Source organism: Pygocentrus nattereri, chromosome 25 (assembly GCF_015220715.1).
Source record: "Pygocentrus nattereri isolate fPygNat1 chromosome 25, fPygNat1.pri, whole genome shotgun sequence".
Lineage (NCBI taxonomy): Eukaryota > Metazoa > Chordata > Actinopteri > Characiformes > Serrasalmidae > Pygocentrus > Pygocentrus nattereri.
This window is the reverse complement of record NC_051235.1, coordinates 14301212-14318571: the sequence shown is the minus strand read 5'-3', so window position 1 is coordinate 14318571 and position 17360 is coordinate 14301212. Positions and strand designations below refer to the sequence as shown.

At 39.5% G+C, this 17360-nt stretch overlaps 2 protein-coding genes across 8 annotated transcripts in view; both read right to left on the bottom strand.

Moving 5' to 3' along the window:
- The window catches only part of chd9 (chromodomain helicase DNA binding protein 9), a 97948-nt gene extending 96247 nt beyond the window's left edge, over nt 1–1701 (bottom strand). For all 5 annotated transcript variants that reach the window (XM_017693199.2, XM_017693200.2, XM_017693202.2 and 2 more), the window contains exon 1: nt 1418–1701. The gene's annotated coding sequence lies outside the window, so the exon portion shown is untranslated. The remainder of the gene's footprint in view (nt 1–1417) is intronic.
- Nucleotides 1702–3381: 1680 nt separating this feature from the next.
- On the bottom strand, nt 3382–16916 carry LOC108424900 (akt interacting protein). 3 transcript variants are annotated; one of them, XM_017693213.2, is made up of 10 exons: nt 16778–16916; nt 15228–15331; nt 11841–12049; nt 11617–11681; nt 11024–11124; nt 10728–10816; nt 9811–9909; nt 8156–8263; nt 5395–5493; nt 3382–5160 (listed from the first exon to the last, which is right to left on the bottom strand). In XM_017693213.2, exons 2-9 carry the CDS (start codon nt 15267–15269, stop codon nt 5421–5423), a joined length of 786 nt encoding a protein of 261 aa, XP_017548702.1. In that variant the 5' UTR covers nt 15270–15331; nt 16778–16916; the 3' UTR covers nt 3382–5160; nt 5395–5420. The 3 variants fall into 3 exon arrangements, with proteins under 3 accessions (XP_017548702.1, XP_017548700.1, XP_017548701.1); XM_017693211.2 differs by having other exon boundaries at nt 5433–5493; XM_017693212.2 differs by lacking the exon at nt 16778–16916 and adding an exon at nt 16072–16269 and having other exon boundaries at nt 5433–5493.
- Nucleotides 16917–17360: the final 444 nt, after the last annotated feature.

The window sequence follows — 17360 nt, the reverse complement described above, 5'->3', positions numbered from 1 at the left end:
CGGAGTGCCAGGCTTTTTCACCCCGGGGTTAAAGGGGTTGGTGGGTGGAGTGGGAGTTTAAGAGAGGGGGGGCTGTGCACGACCACGCCAACACAGCTGTCACGATTAGCACATTTTACAACATCACGACTCCAATGCTGAGGCAAATCTGCTAAACGGTATTTTTTAACACGGCGCCTGTGGGCTAGAGGTGGGCGATATGCTAAAAAATATTACATCGCGATATTTCAAGGTATTTTCACGATATATGGCGTCACGATTTTTTCCAGACATCTGATCAGTCGGAACTGACAAAAAAGAAGCAGCGGTGCCACTTTCAAAACATCAAAATTACGATGATTTAATGAAATATTTTGCGTACAGCGTGGCACTAAATCCAGATCCACAGGACATAGTCTGCTCTCTTTAAAGTAAAGCAGGCAGTTGTTCAGTGTTTTACTAGTAAAGAGGATATCCACAATAAGGACATAACTGTATTATGGAATAATTAATCACGAAAACGATGTACTGTCACACTGCCCAGCCCAACTAAAGGCTGTGTTAACCTGTTGAGTGGCTTGTAGTGTGTTAGCCAAGCTAATAATAATAATAATAATAATAATAATAATAATAATAATAAAACAGTTAAACCCTTTGGATCACGTTTAAAATCGCATACCTCAACCCTCGTCTAGCTCAGAGACCTTTATAGCAAAGTTAGCCTTAGTTACCAGGCCTGCTAGCAGCATCCCGAGCATTAGACACGTGAATCCTGACGACACTGTCCATCACCGAGGTGCGTGTTCACCCCTCATCTTCACGGTTTATGTGGGCGAAGGGACACGGGCAGCCGTCAGACAGACACGTTTAAGTTTCTAGTTTCAGAATTGGGCATTTTGGTGAATCTGGGTGGGAAAAAAATGACACGTTACGTCAAACGGGCCTCAACACACTTTCCTTCGTTCTTGGCTAACTTACGCACAACTCGACGGAGAAAACGCGCTCGCAGGAGTCAGAAAAAGACCCCCGCGCAGTCGACGCACCGCAGCGTTTTCTCCCCGTTCACCGTTAGACAGACAGACAGGCAGACGGGGCGAGTTTCCCCCGACTGACCAAGTCGCTGTTAGTTCAGAACCACACGGGCAGAATTATCGACTTTTACACCGCCGGCTTTAACTCACAGAGCGCTCGGCTTACAAGAAAACACTACTCAACAACTGATATCGTGATTATGCTGCAGTTTCCTCCATTCCACTTTTCTACCAGGGATTCCCTACAACCAGCTGCACGTCACGGTGTCTCTCTCTCACCCTCTCCGTATCTCTCTCTCACCGGACTGACTGACAGCCAGCCGGCCACCTGAGTTTCAGCACTGTTGTTCACGTTTTCCACTTTCTACGCCGTCGTTTCGTCAGCGAAAAGAAACACGAATACTTACCAAAGTGAAGGAAATCCCCAGGTGACAGGACGGTAATTTTACAGAGGACTAAAATATCGATTTTTTAGTAGTTTATATCGCTGTTGGCGACCTCAGCGGTTCCACCAGTGCTGACGTGATGATGATAACACGCTCATTTGCATGCGTGTGACGAGCTCTCTGATTGGTCCGCTCGGACTTCTTTCACTTTGAATCTCCCAGAGACGTTTTGAATTTCACAAGCCCCGTATGGCGTCCTTCTCTACCCGTCTGACCCTGTACTCATCCATGACCGTCGCTGAGTTTGATTAGAGGGAAATACAGACTTTTGGAAAGGTCTAACAAGATGGCCGCGCCGAGAAACAGCCAATCAAAAACGGTTTTACTTACCGAGCTCCGCCGCCAGCAGCGCCCAGACCGTGCAGACGGGAGAGCGGCCGTTAGAGCCGCTGGTGTGTGAGGACCTCTGCCGGACACCCTCAGCAGCGCCTGTTTACAGAACGGCTGAGCAGTGAGTTCAGAGTCGTTTCCTTCTTCTTGAACGGAATTTTCACCGATTTCTACTGAAGCCCATTCCCGCCACTCAAAAAACCCAGCACCTAATAATACTCAAAGTAATGAGAAAGCATCTCAGAATAATGAAATATCTCAGAATGGCTTAGCATCTAAAAAATGACACAGTCTCTTAGTATCTCAAAATTATGACATGTCAAACATATCCCAAAATAATGACTCATCATCTGAAGATAATGAGATCTCAATATGATTTACCATCTCAAAATAATGAGATATCTTTAAATAATGACTCACCACCTGAAAACTGACAGTATCTTATCTCAAAATTATGACGTCAAAAAGAAATATCCCAAAATAATGACTCATCATCTGAAGATAGTGAGAGCACAATATAATGATTTACCATCTCAAAATAATGAGATATCTTAAAATAATGACTTAGTATCACAAAACATTGGCATGGGGACTCACCTATGCCAAATAACCTAACAATTAGGTTATAATTTTAGGTGGCAGGAATGGGCTTCCATAGATTTCTCCACATTTCTGCACTGTTATATCAGTGAGATGTAAACAGACATCTCAGAGTGGTTTGCTGTGAAATGCACTGGTGACTTAGTTTTCTTTACAGTGGCACCAATAGGAAGCAGGGGTCTGGATGTCTAACACAAATATAGACAGGCGTTTTGTTTACTATACAGAAGGATCAATGAACCTACACGTCTTCTGAGGTTTTGTCATACTAATGATGGTAACATAGCGGCAATATTATCTAAAGGAAAAAAAAAATATCGAGCTCCCTTTTTTAAATTTACAAGGCATTGCATGTACCTCTCAACCAGGTATACATGTTAAAACGTTTTGTCTCAAAACTACTAAAGATGCTAGACATCAGGGAGCATAACCACTCCTTATAACCTTGTGTTATAGCTTTTAGAGTCTTTAAACAGCCGAGATGTCTGGTTCCCGTCACAACCTCTGTGAACTAGTCCTCATTTTTCTTGCTGTTTCTAGAACGGAGCATTTCACATCTAACCTTTGCATCTCAATCATTTTACTATGCAGAGATTTCCATCTGTTTTTCTGAAATAAGCCGTTATCACTTCATTTTTTATTCACCTAATTTTAACAATATTAAATTATTAATAGTTACAAACCATTTTTGGTCACCGTATTTTACCAAAATAATAGAAAAATCAAATTTCATTCTGCACAAATGTATGAAAATGACAAGTAATAAAAAAATAAAAGAAACTGTTAGATGTTCATCTGCAAATTCTGTGGCATTAAAAAAAAAAAAAAAAAAAAAAGTTTTATCCTACTACTATCCTACATATAGTTGTTGGACACGTTAAGAATCTAAGCAGTAATTACATCATCATAGCAGCATTATGAAACTGCAGCCTAATGTGAACTACAAATATTGTTGCAGCCATTTCAAACAAAAAACACATCATAAAGAAAAGAAATTTGATTTGAGTATTTAATCGGTTTCCACACTAACAAATTCATACCCACAAACTTCATAAAGTTGAGGCCTCACCACTTCACACTCATCTAAAAAGGCATCATTCTTAAAGACTATTCTGATGACTGCAGAAAAAATAGAAAAAACCCCAAAATGATCTACATTCAGTTATCAGGGGCTCAAAGACGAGCTATCAGGAAATTCTAGCCAAGAACTGATAAACATGGAGCAAAATGAAAGCGGTTTATATTATAAAATTCTATATATTTGAAGGGACCACTAGAGTTTAGTCCATTTTGTGTACATGGCGCAATTTTACACTCCCAAACCTACAAAACTGTAATTTCAAATTTATTGGCTTTAAGATAACAGCATATTTAAACTCACTGTTCACACAGTCCTATCTTCATGTCAGTGAGAAGGGGATGATGGGAGAGGAGAAGGTGAGAGAGGAGGTGAACAAACCGTATCACACACACACCATCTTCTGAAATTCTCAGGGGAAAAAAAAAAATCTTAAAGATTTCACCATTTTATATTCATATATAAATAAATCAGTGGTTTTTAGTTAACCTCTGATGGGGAGGCTTTCCATTTCCACAAAAAACTTCACTATTTACATATGAAATACCTTCAGCCATTCACTGAAATTCCAAACAAATTCTGAAGAGAGAAATTCTGTATAACTTATTGTCTTCATTAAAAATGGTATTCCCCTTAATCTGTAATATATATTAAAACTATTTAATACACAGTATGCTTTATTACACAAAGGAGGACAAATAAAAGGAACCCACAAAAAAATAATAAAACAAGACAAACCCCAAAGCACTCAAAAATAAAGTAGTGTTAACCAGTTCCTCAGTTCAAAAAAAAAGTCTGGATCAGAATAAAATTAACGATTTGACAGTATGCAAGTGCATGTTTACAAAAACCATTGCGAAAATGAAACGCCCAGTTTTAACCCATAAAATCTTCAGGAAACCCAAGTTTGGATCCAAGCTTTGTGTTCCACCAACTTATGGCAAGCACCAGACCTAGTATGGTCTTACCATTAGATCAGATATCGTGATTACAAGTTCTATTGATAGTTTTCAGAGATTAAAGAGACTAAAGAATTAATATGATGTCTTAACCTTTCACTGGTAAAAGAAAAGGCTTGGATCTTCACGAACCTAGCAATTAAAACTGTTATAAGCCACAATGCCGCTCAATTTAAAGCCACCTGAACATTCTTTATGAATTTTACTGCAAAGAACCATTGTTTCTACAAAAAAAAAAAAACAAAAACAAAACCCTTCCACAATATTGTGAGGTGGTCTGTTGCGCCTTACGAAAATATAAAAGAAAAGCAAATAGTACATGTGCAAGTCATAATGTTGTCTAAAGAAAACAAGCTCTATGCAATTTGATTGCATTTCTGCCTTGGCATGAGGACTACAACATCCACTCAGGTCTATACCAGAGAAGCACAAGCTTGTTTTCAAGATCTAAAGCTGTTTCAGCAGAGGTCTAGAATAAATTCATTTAAAGCTGAGCAAGTGGGTTTTGCAAAATGAGAAGTCCATGGAACTGCTTCGAGTCTCAGATATGAGGGGGCAAGCCACGAAGTGCGAGTGGCGTGAATGTAGCTCAGCAACCCCTACGGTGACCAGCAACTGGAACTACAGGCTCAAGTCTGCAGGGGGTACTCCTCTTTGCTGAATGGCTGTGTGGATCCAGGTTTCACCCAAGACAGTCCCGACACCTGCAGCCCTTTTGGGAGATCCTCAGGCCGTCTCTGTGACAAAATAAGGAATTAGGGTCAAGGATTATGGGAAGCTTGATTTCCTGAAAGTAGCAAGAACCGTTATGTAGTAGAGATCATGCTGCCCATCAAACACTTAGTTTACTTAGAAAAGAACTTTTGTATGAACTTAATTCTAGACAGGAACAGATTTTTACACAAGCACAGCAAACAAAAATGCTTAAAAACTGAGCATGCATCAGGAGTCAGGAAGAAGCCAGTTTTTACTTGGTCTTGGGAGGTGCACAGGAGCGTCAAGCACTCACTTTGTGTGTGAACATCTTCTCTTTTGCCTCTTCATGTACAGCTGGGTTCCATGGAGAGAAGCTATGAAGGACAAGTGACAAGAAAAATGTTTAACATTACTTACAGGTGTAGACTGGGGTAAATGCAGGTCAGGCTGAAGCAGACAAACCCCAGAAACCAATGCTACACCACTAAATACAGCAAAATGTAAATTAAACCATGCAAGCGAGCTCCTGCGTAGGGTGCCAGTTTGCCACTCTTTTTCCTGGATGAAAGTAGAAGTTTATAATTCAGGTCATTAAGTACCACTGCTTTACTGAATTTAGCATCTTCCTTACTCTAACAAAACATGTAATGCTAACTAGTTGAATCAAGCATGTTGAAGCAAGGAAAACAAGCTGAGGTAAACTAGCACTGGGATTGAGAAACACTAGGATAAAACATGCACATTTCAGTTCAAAAATAGCTTTTATAACCTTCCAAGATGTGACAGATCAAATGAAGAGCTATTTACAGCAACCTTATTATGGAAAAGGCACAGGGCGATCACTGCATGGAAAGGGTGCCAATTTAGTCCACGAAATTCACTGCCTCATATAAAGACCAAAATCTGCTATATCCAAGTTCATCTTAAATGTATTATTGCATTAAACTACATGATGAAGGGAAAACAAAAATAACATTTGGGTCCTCAGAGGAGCAACATTCAAAAGCTAGTAAATTTTTCTTAGGGGTGCTTAGGTCCTGCCTTCCGCCCGATGACTGCTGGGCTCCAGCATCCCCCTTGAGGGAGAAGCGGCTAAAAAAATGTGTGTGTTGTGGAAAAAGTACTGAAAATCCCTTCTTACGTAAAATCCCTTCTTGCTGTCACTGTAGTGATATTTTACTTGAGTAAAAGTATTAGTAAAGAATCAAGAAAGAGTAAACAGTTTGGAAAACTACTTGAGTAATACTTTATGTCCACAATCATACCCTGCCAATATTCCTGAGTTTAACTTTGCTGATATGTGAAAAATGTTCTGAGAGCCGAGATGGATCACAGTATGTTCCACTAGTACACGTTTACACATCTCTCTGTGAACTGTGCAATGAACAAGGTTTTACATTAAACTACATGCATTTCATGGTTAGATGATTCTATAAGGCTTCCCAGTTTATCAGTTTCCAATAAAATAGCTTCAAATCTCTGAAAGGCTGTGCAGAGGTTTTCACTTTAATATTATTGATTTTATTAAAAAATTAAAAATCTAAGTTTCGGTGACAGTCCTACTGCTCATCAGTTCTTTGGACGTTTGCTTAATGTGTCAATCTCTACAAAGACTACACATTACATTCACAGCCTTCAAACTGTACAAATTCAATTATACCTGTAAAGTATATTTCTTCCAATAACAAAAGAGTTATGGAAATTAATAGAGTTCTGTGATGAACTGGCAGAATAAAGTTTCTGATGTAGTATTATCTGTAAGGCGAAATTGTGGATTGAATGTATTTTTGCAAATGCATTTAAGTGAAAGCCCAAACACACAGCCAAAACTTATTTCTACAAACAGACCAATCAATGATCTCAATATTATACTAACACTCCTTTTAAACTGAGCAATGCCCTGGTGTCTTTTTTAAATATTGTGAGGTGAGCTGTTTAGCCTGTGTACATGCATGCAGCAAAAGAACTTCATAGCCCACCCGCAATTAGTCTACTACTAATGACCACATTATTTATTTAATTAATTTTAAAGCTTATTAGACTAAACAGCATTAATGTACAGAATTATTGTCCAGAGTTTATGGGAAACCTGTATTAGACCCATATCATAGTTGTATATGGCTGTCTAAAACAACTAGGTTACATTTTAAATGGCCAAACCCTGGAAATGGGTAGATAACTTAACTGAAGTAGCTCACTAACAGTTAGTTGTAATAAAACATATGCAGCAGATTTTAAGCATACAAAACAGATAAAAGTAAGAAGACAACAGAAAAAAACAGTACCAGTTCAGTTAGGATTATCTACCTGAGCAGATGCTCCCTCAGGCTACAGAATGTGTTTAACCCCTGATAAGAACACTTTTTTAGCTCATTTGTATACAAATATAGATAACCATTTGGATAAAGACTGTTACTCATTCAGGCTGGTCTCTCTGCCTCAGACTGGATGTCTCTACAGTGTTTATGCAGCTGGGAGCTGCTCCATTTTGAATCTTTTACATTTAACCAGGCTTTCTACCAGTTTGTGTACAACATTTCTTGTAATTGGTTTTTTTATATTTATATATTAATTATTAGTATTAAGTAGGAAAATGATTTCTTTATAAATAAATGTACTTTGACTTAATTGTACTCCCAAAAGCAGTTACAGGGGAAAAAAGTGACATGAGAAAATGTAATTCGTTACTTCCCAGCTCTATTTTTGCTTTTCTTTAATACTGATAATTTTTTTATCTCCTTATTTGGCATGGTTCGTAAACCATTACACATCCATCCTGTCACACAAAACAGGCAGAGAAAACATTAATTTTTGCATATTATTTGCATAATACATTCAAAGGAAAGTCAGGTAATTTACTGTGGAAAGACGGATAAAAGATCAAAGCTTAGTAACAGGCAGCCTGAAACAGTCCATCCAGTCATATTCACTTCCGTTCAGTGTAATGGGGCTACATGGATTGAATCAGGACACTAATGATTGGACTAAAGGCCTACACGTTAGTTACAACCTTTTAAGCACGTTGAGTATACTTGCCTTATTGCATATGGATCATCTATCTTGGGTTGGTCAAAAAGGTGGCTGTTGCATAGTTTCACACTGTCAACCACTTTACTTTTGAAGAGCTGAATGTCCTTGTCATATCTGTAAACAAAGAACCCAACAATAAGTGATCAGGCAGAATAAACATAAGTAGTAGTTTTAACATTTGTGTCAGGCATCTGGAGCTTCATACAACCAAAATGATGAGATCACTATAATAATGACAACGCTCAGCTACAAACATCATCCAACTATTTCTAACCTATAGCCTCGCACAGCCAGACATGTTCTTATATGAAGAATACAGATCTGGGAATACCTATGACAATGTGTACCAAATATGAAGGTGGGAACAAACAGTGACATTTTTAAACAAATCCAAAGCAGAGGGCGATGGTGCGCTCATTATCATTGTCTGATGGACAAAAAGCCTGGCGTTAGCTGTATGACTAACAGAAGTTATCATCGCTGAAGCTTGGCCCCCAAAAACTTCAATTAACCATGCAGATCTCTGTTGCATAACTTGAGAACACATTATATGGAGTGTGCCTGAGCCAATCACAGTTGTGACTATATAGATGGCGTAAAAGTGACATCGAAAGAATTGGCAGTTACAGTGAGGAAAATAAGTATTTGAACACCCTGCGACTTTGCAAGTTCTCCCACTTAGAAATCAACTTTCACTTAAATTTTCATCTTAGTATAGCATTTTAGTAGTTGGAGTCTTACTGATCGTGTGGGGTAGACAGGTGTCTTTATGCAGCTAACGACCTCAAACAGGTGCTTCTAATTTAGAATAATAAGTGGAGTGGACTTTTTAGAGGCTAGTTAGAGACTAACAGGTCTTAGTTAGTTAGAGACTAACAGGTCTTTGAGGGCCAGAATTTTTGCTGATTGACAGGTGTTCAAATACTTATTTGCAGCAGTAACACACAAATTTTTTAAAATCCTACATTCTAAGTGGTGTTCAAATACTTATTTTCCTCACTGTGCGTTCCAGAAAAGACAAGCCCTTACATTTGTATTAGTTAAATGACATATATATGCTACATACTACATGTACTCACACCTGCCCCGCCCAATGGCATGAACTTTATCCATAGCTCTTACAACAACCTGCTGAGAGAATAAGCCTGTCCAAATGGACAAGCTACTTTCTTCCCCATTTCTGCACCATGACCCACATATGCAGCTGCAGTCCTCTTTAAAAGTAATACAAAAAAAAGAAAAAAAGAAAAAAAAAACCTTGCTCCTCTTTTGGTCAGTATTGGGCATATGACCAACATAAGCAGTGCTCATGTTTAAAACATATAGCTCTAAACAGCTGGGCAGGTCTGGTAAACTAAACTTTTACCATATCCTACAAAACATTTATGAAACCACAAATGGGGGGTGGAGGGGCATCCCCTTGTACACAGAAGATTTCGCAGCAATCCAGCATTAAAAGTTTAACAAGCTGTCCCCAGACAGATACAAGATAACATTTAGCTCTGTAAGACTATCTAATCTATAACAGCACAGGGCATTTAAAAAAGGTTTCCCCAAGTTTTACCACACCTGCTTTTATATCACTTATAAGCAATGTGTTAATGTACAATCATATCAACAAGCACACATGCGCGCACGTGCACACGTGCACACACACTTACAGAACAGCAGCCTCTGGGTTGAGTGGTTCCATGGTGTTAATCTTGTAGAAGACTGTGCGTGCATACATTAGCACTTGCCAGATGTGGTTATGGTTCCGTCTGTAGAAGTGAGAGACATCTTGACTAGCAGTTACAGTTAAAAAATTCATTAACGAAAGCTTGTAAATGATGCACGGTCAAAGGATGGATGTCCATAAATAAGAACAGCTATTAGGAGACGTAATGCCTTTTGCAACCCTACAAGGAGCACATGTGCTCATACAAAATTTAAACAGTAATATTGGCGTTTAAAAAAAAAAAAAAAAGACTCAAAATACTGAAAAACAGAAAAGCAATTCAAGTAACTGGGACTTGGAAAGCATGAGCGTCAAATGAGTTTTTTTTTTCCAGTCAAATGAGAAGTTTGTTTATGAAGCTAACCACTAGCACACAGAAGTAGCACATCTAAAGAGAGCACAATAGTCTGCCAGCACATCACACAAAAACATTTATTTTTTTTTTTTTTAAACCAGTCCAAAGGTCCTTCCTCTGAGGCAATAATGTCTTTTGTAATTGCCCAGTGTAGTTTAAATGTTTTTCATACTGCTCTGGATTGCTTGCTAGCCTGCTTTTCACCACATTTATTCCTGAAAATAAATGACAGCATGCGGGAAGCAAGCCATTCTTCTGCCACACAGAGAAACTTGCACCAGGCACTAAAACGGCAGAGTTTAACAAATGCTCAGGCGTAAAATGGCTATTGATATAGTTATAAAGGCTTTTTATTATTATAAAGTCATTAAAGTGAGATTTCATAATTCTTCTTGAAAATGCATATATTATGGATAATATCTGATAGAAAAATAATGCTTCCATCAGTAGTAAACAGTAACAGTTTATTCACCAATGATCAAAATGCATTAGCCTTCTTCACTGACCTCCACTTGGTGAAAACTCTCCTCACATCTAGCTCTCCAGAAACAGGGTCCACCAGTGGATGAAAGACTGGGATATCAAACACCACTCTCTGCCAGAGAAACGTACAGTCACATGTTTTACCTCCTCATAAAGTCCCTAGTTAAAAAGACTAGAAAAAAGTTTAAGATAATATTGATTTTTCTGTACCCACGTAAAATAAGAGATAGCATTGCTGTTCATGCAAAAGGGGAAACGGTCAAATTTCAGTATAAAATCAACGTAAGCTACATTGCTGCAGTAAAACTATTGTACTTACAGGACATTCTCCATCTGGGTAGTTATCAGGAATATACACTGTGAATTTAAAAACGCCGTCCTGATACAAGCCATGGCGAATGAAAATCACACCAAACCACACTGATGAGAGAGAGAGAGAGAGAGAGAGAGAGAGAGAGAGAGAGAGAGAGAGAGAGAGAGAGAGAGAGAGAGAGAGAGAGAGAGAGAGAGAGAGAATAAATGTATCCATACTTGTTTGGGGTGGGGGTGCTGCCCTGTTTTTAACCCCCCTAACCTGATTTTTTTTTTTTTTTTTTTTTTTGTGTGTTTTCCTGCTGTACTACACCCAGTTCCACTCATTAATTGATTAGCTGGACATGAATATGCACAAAGACATACTACAACTACTACTACAACCCTCTCCCCCACCTCAGCATCATTAATACCTTCCAAAGTAAGTAATGAATTATGGGTAAATCATGATGCATTTAAAAACTGCAACTGCTATTTTCTGTGTTTTTTTTTTACATATCATTTACTTTACTGACACTGCATCTACCTTGAGATGCTGGTATAAACAAAATTTCAGCAATGAGCCCTTGGGTGAAAAGTGCAGACATTGTGTTCTCTTACTCAAGGCTGATCTGTAGGAGGGCTGAACGTAGATACCCGGGAGTTTCTGCTTGATCACCAGCGTACTACAAAACAGACCAATGCAATCATGTCAGTGTCAACTAAGAGAATATGCTCATCTTGCACTCATTATAATAACAGAATGGAGCTAAATACACTTTTGGTATTTGCAGATTTTAATGATCAAACTCCACCACACCCCTGAAAACTCAAACATCACATACAACTCAGCGAGCAGGGAATACTCCAGGTAAAAGGGTCCATAGGAGGCATGTGTGCCATTGGTGGCTTGAGCAGCAGAAGCTGGTGACGATGGTTTAGTGATGGGCACTGCATTTTTAGGGATGGAAGGCAACTGCTTCTTCCCAAAGGAAGGACGAACGGGGCTGGCTTTCTGCTCGCCTGGACCACCCTGCTCCTCACTGTCAGATCTCTAAACAAACAAAGCAGGGAAGAAAAAGTTAAGTTTAGAATCTCCAGTGGAAATCTTTAACCTGCAGCTACATAACTCATTTCTATATCCACTGCCACATGACCCATACCGTACCTGTGCTGAATTTGGATGCCCTTATTGCAGTTGCACGAAGTGCATTGAAACAGGACTAATGTCACAAAGGACACAACCTAAACATCTTATTGCCATTTTTACTTTGACAAAAACGATAGAAACACAAGGACTCAAACTGGCTACTACACACGGAGAGCTAAAAGAGGACGCCCAATATAACGCAGTCGTAGAGGTTACAATTCTTTCTCTATTTCAGGAGTCTTAACAAACGAGCCGAAAGGCACAATATTTCTCTTCAAGAAAACTGAAGTAGAGCAGCTCTAATGTTAATTACATGGCCACGACCAGAGAAACACCACAGCCAAACACTGGCACAAATGCCTCAGCTTTTTCAGGAAGTAAGATGAGGTACGTTTACTAGGCAGCTTTTCAAATTTTGCAAAAGAAATTTCACTACAGCGGCGTTTGTCAGTGTTTAGATTGAACTAGCATCAAAATTAGCACGCATTGCTAACCAGCCAGCTACCTTCCGAAATCACTCTCCAAGTGTTATACATATATAAGGCCTATTAACTATGACATTTTGTTTTCATGTTGAAGGTGAGAGCTTTGACCATGCTAGGGCCAGATGTTGTGGTCATCCACAGAGAAGCCACATTTTTCATCATCACAAAAAAAAGTCAAGCATGTTGGGAGATGAATGTCGCAGAGCACTAAATTAACTTCACTGTTAACAATGATTACAGCATTTTCCTCTGTTTACGCTACCTTGTTTAGGTATACTAAATAAGGAGATCAGAGATGTAAAAACAGGGATGCCAACTTCATTTCCACTGAAGCTCCCATCACTGGAAGCATAGCCACTGACAGATCACAGCCTTTCTGCCCAGAGGCACAACAAAACTGGGTTAGTTGTTGATTGGACTGCTCAGTAAGCAAGTTATCGACCATCAGGCAGGACACAAGGATCTGATCTTAAATGACCTTCATGCTCAAGGTTCTCCCATTTCTGCTGGTTTGGGAGTTGTGTGAAAGTCTGGGTACACTGTTCATTTTGCCTAGACTGGGAGTTGACAAACTTATTTGGCTCTCCTATCTGAATTGACCTGAAAAACAAGCATCATCATATTGGACAAGGAAGGGGTTGTACAGTCATATGCAAATGCTTTCATGCCCCAGCCAAATAACATTTAGTTGAATTTCACGTCTTCTACAAAAGAACACATTTTTGCACATTTGAATGCAAACCTGTTGTTTATTTGCTGAATTTAACATTGTTCTCTGTTGAAGATGGTATAATTTTGCCTTAGAAAATCAGCTAAATTTGTAATTTCACAGGCATTAAAACGTTTGCAAATGACTATTTTAAAGGTTTAAACTAATCAGCTCAATATCCCTTGTCAGTGGATGAAGGCCGGCTGACATCATTCTGGGTCTTATTACTCTAAAATAATTATAAGTTAAAGACTTTGAGTAATACGCTACGTCAAAAACTTCACAAATGATTAATTTCTTTCTTAGGTCAATGACAATCTGTTATCTGGCATCAACAAGATGCTTTTGTGCCAACAGCTGTACAGTAGTCAGTCTGGCTTTGGAGAATTAGGACATGAAGAGTCCTGAGGCATAACTGAAAACCAAGGGAACACAGCCAGCTCCCGGAACCACCACACATTCAGCTACTGTAACAGCTCGGAAAGGTGTAACCACATAGTTGGAAGCACCAGACACAAAAAGCTGTAGACATTACGCTGGAACTTCTTCACTTCTCAGGCTGCTTGCTAATACTCAGTTTCTGTAACCTCCTCAAAGCAGCAACAGAGAAGAAGCCAGGTGTGAGGCAGCAATCATGTGTCAGCAAGTCTACAAGCACGACAGAGTGACTAAGAATTGCTGCTAGACAAACTGCTGCTGTAAACGACACCACACCACGCCATGTTAAACACTGGGCACAATGTGAAAGAACCAACACTTTACAATAAACAAAATTCTCTAACAAGGCACAAAAAAAAATAATTTTACACACACACACACACACAAACTTAACAGATCCTTAACCCACATTTTTGTACACATACAACATTTCTGTGATATTACATATAGAAATTGTGACATTTCATTTTTACATGGCCATTTTCCAACATCTTAGACTCCTTGGAACTAAAACAGGCTATTTTTGTTGCTCTATTTTTAATTGATAAGTTCCCTCTGTTCTGAAAGGCTGCCTTATATTACTCCTGATTCACAGAACAGTCCGGAATGAAACATTCAATGGGATTTCATCTCGAATGGATGGCATTAAACTGCTGTAGGCTAAATAAATGGATATGTTAATACGTTGTTTTGCATGACAATATAAAACAATTACCTCAACATGAGCTCTTATTGCAGCTTTGCTTCCCAAATCTGGACAATATTCAAGAGTTTTATTGTTATATGCACAGCAGAACAGGCAGTTTCACTGTACAATGAAATTCTTACTTTGCCGTTCCTGCATTCACCAAATATAATCTTAATATAATCTTAGAAGAAAATAGAAAAAAAAATAGGCAATATAAGAATAACACAAAAAACAACAGTAAAAAGTACAATTTTATGTGCAAAGGACTATAGAATACGGACTAGAGAATTAAATATTTTCAAACAAAGTTTACATAGCACATCAGTCTTACTTCAAACTGAAATCACTATAAGTACTACGAGCAGTGACCTCTACAAAAACATCTTGCTTCATCAACAACTTCACTGAAGTCACTTGTTAACCAAGTTGTGTATGCACAGCCCTCCTTAGTCAGCAAAGAACTTTAGAGCCACACAGCCTTCACACATTAACGGCCACATGGCTTGAAATTCAGCAATGACTGACAGTCGCAATAAATACTCAAAAAGGCCTCTCCTGAGGGGCACTTCAACAAGTGTCAAAGCCTTGTGCCATTAGAAACATTAAGTTTACCAGAACCATTTTATACATTAACACCATCTGGCATTTTGTAACTTCTCATATGTAGACTAGTTACTTACTTTAACACCAACTGAACGGTCAAAATATACTGCTTGTGGTACAAGTAAACGTGTGGACCACAGAAACGATGCCCAGTATTACCTTACGACCGGTGTTTGTAGACATGCTCCAAAAAGGGTTCATTACTCATTGAGCCTCTGCAGGGTGTGTGCTTCTATGCCTCTCAATGGCATCCGCAGAATTCACTGAGAGAGAGAGAGAGAGAGAGAGAGAGAGAGAGATGGTGAGAGGTCTGACGCCTGGGTAACACAATGTGCAACCTGATGCAATTTGACAGCTGCTGACAATCCAGTCTGCTGAGGGTGTCTGTTCTACTCCATTTTAACGCATACTTTAAACAGCCTGCTTTATTATGTGGCGATTCAGTAGCGTTAACTTTCTCGTGTTCTGGTTAGTGCCAACTTTGTTCTACCATGCAGGGGTCCAGTGCTCATCTCGGAGGAGATTGCATTAGCTGAGCTAGCTGGCGTCACATCAGTGTGAGGAAACTTCAAGTAAAACGTCTAACCAGGTGGCAATAAAAAAATTAATAAATACAGACGACTGTGACGCTCATCATCGAAACAGGACCCTCCCAGCCAGCCAGCCAAAGTAATCAAAGAACGGGCGAGTCAAAGTTCACCTAGTTCTGCACCGCTATCAGCTAGATGTAAAACACGCCAACGTCTTAAGATCGCTAGTCGCTAACAAGTTGTCGTAGATTGTATTGGGGGTGTGATTTGTGTCAAGAAAAGGACCCTAGGTTAAGCATAAAATGCTCTGTGTAAAGTACAAATTATTGCATTAGTAAGGCATCAATTAACTAATGTCTCAGCCGGGCTGGCGTTTTAATTAGTTAGCCAGGTTACCTCTCGAGTTTTCCTCAGTAGGAATCGCTTAGCTAGGTTAGCTAGCTAGGTTAGCTAACTGAGGTGTAACCACTTACTTGGAAAAGCCAGACACACAAAGCTTGAAGCACACTACGCTGTAACTCGTTCGCTTTTCAGACTGTTAGTCAATAGTCAGATACCCGTTATTCATTCAGACCGCAAGCGACCGAAACGCTAGTCAGCAGCAAATAGTCAGTTAGCGAAATAATCCATAAATCTGAGCAGCAGAACCCAAATACTCCAACGCCTCACTAGCGTGCTAACAGGCGGGCCAAAGCGCTCGGATAATTTAATTGGTTGATGAAAGGAGGCGGGCAGCATGGAGGAGAGTTCTTATTGGTTGCATCACACCGACGTGAGCGAAGAGCCGCGTATGATTGGCCAACATACGGTCAATCAAACATTACGGTACAAACACACTAGATAAAGCCACCGAACTTTTCAGACCAAATATTATACAGTAATGAATGCCGCGAATATATAAATATAAACTGCGATTTGAGCGGTGGGATATTTCAGCTCACGGAGAGGCAAATAAGGGCAATAAGAAACATAATGACATGGGTTCTGTCTGGATAAAATGACAGGGCTAGCAGGCTAGCTATTGTTTTCGTTTCTGTGGATAATATTACTCTGCCTGAACGTCGTTTAACACTTACACCCCTCTCGCTCAACGGTCGCCCTTGATGCGCAGCGTTAAGCGCTCATATACGCATTTTTATTTAACCTTTAACGGGAAGATAAGGGCCTTTAATTTCTTACCTCGCTAAATTCCTGAGATATCAGACATTTTTAAAGCACGTAGACTGCATTCCTCCCGGTCTGAGCCGTTTCCTCGCTGATCCGTGGCAGCTGTGCTACTTTCCTCTCATTGGTTTACAGAGGTGGGGCTGAGTCTCTATCGTCCCCGCTCACTGTCAATCATTCGGAACAGGGGGATGACTTTGATTGGCTTTTTTAACGGGTTAAACTGGAATTCCACAACAATTCTGCAGAATTGATTTGTTAAGATGTAACAAGGGCGTCATTAGAGGTTTATGCGTAGGGGGGCTAAGTCTGTACTAGGGGCATCTGGGGATATGGCCCCACAGTATCATTTATAAAGGCCCCAAAATGTCTGTGAATCGTGAACCTTTAGAGTAGCAACAGCCACGGCAGTTTGGCCAGATTGTCCCACAGTAAATCTGCCTCTTTGTAGTCTGTATAAAGTACCGAGCTAATATGTCGTAAATACTATAGCCATCCGCTTACAACAGGCACAGATCAAGCAAAGGTACCGAAGTCAGGCAGCGCTCTCTCCTCTCTCTTAGATAAGCTGCAGGTCCTATATGTGTTCCTACATATG

Coding starts and splice junctions, on each gene's coding strand:
- LOC108424900 (XM_017693211.2), bottom strand. CDS start 15,269: ATGAACCCTTTTTGGAGCATGTCTACAAACACCGGTCGTAAG. Junction 10,817..11,023: donor ACCCAGATGGAGAATGTCCT/GTAAGTACAATA, acceptor TTTCTCTGGCAG/AGAGTGGTGTTTGATATCCC. Junction 5,494..8,155: donor GATGATCCATATGCAATAAG/GCAAGTATACTC, acceptor TGTCCTTCATAG/CTTCTCTCCATGGAACCCAG.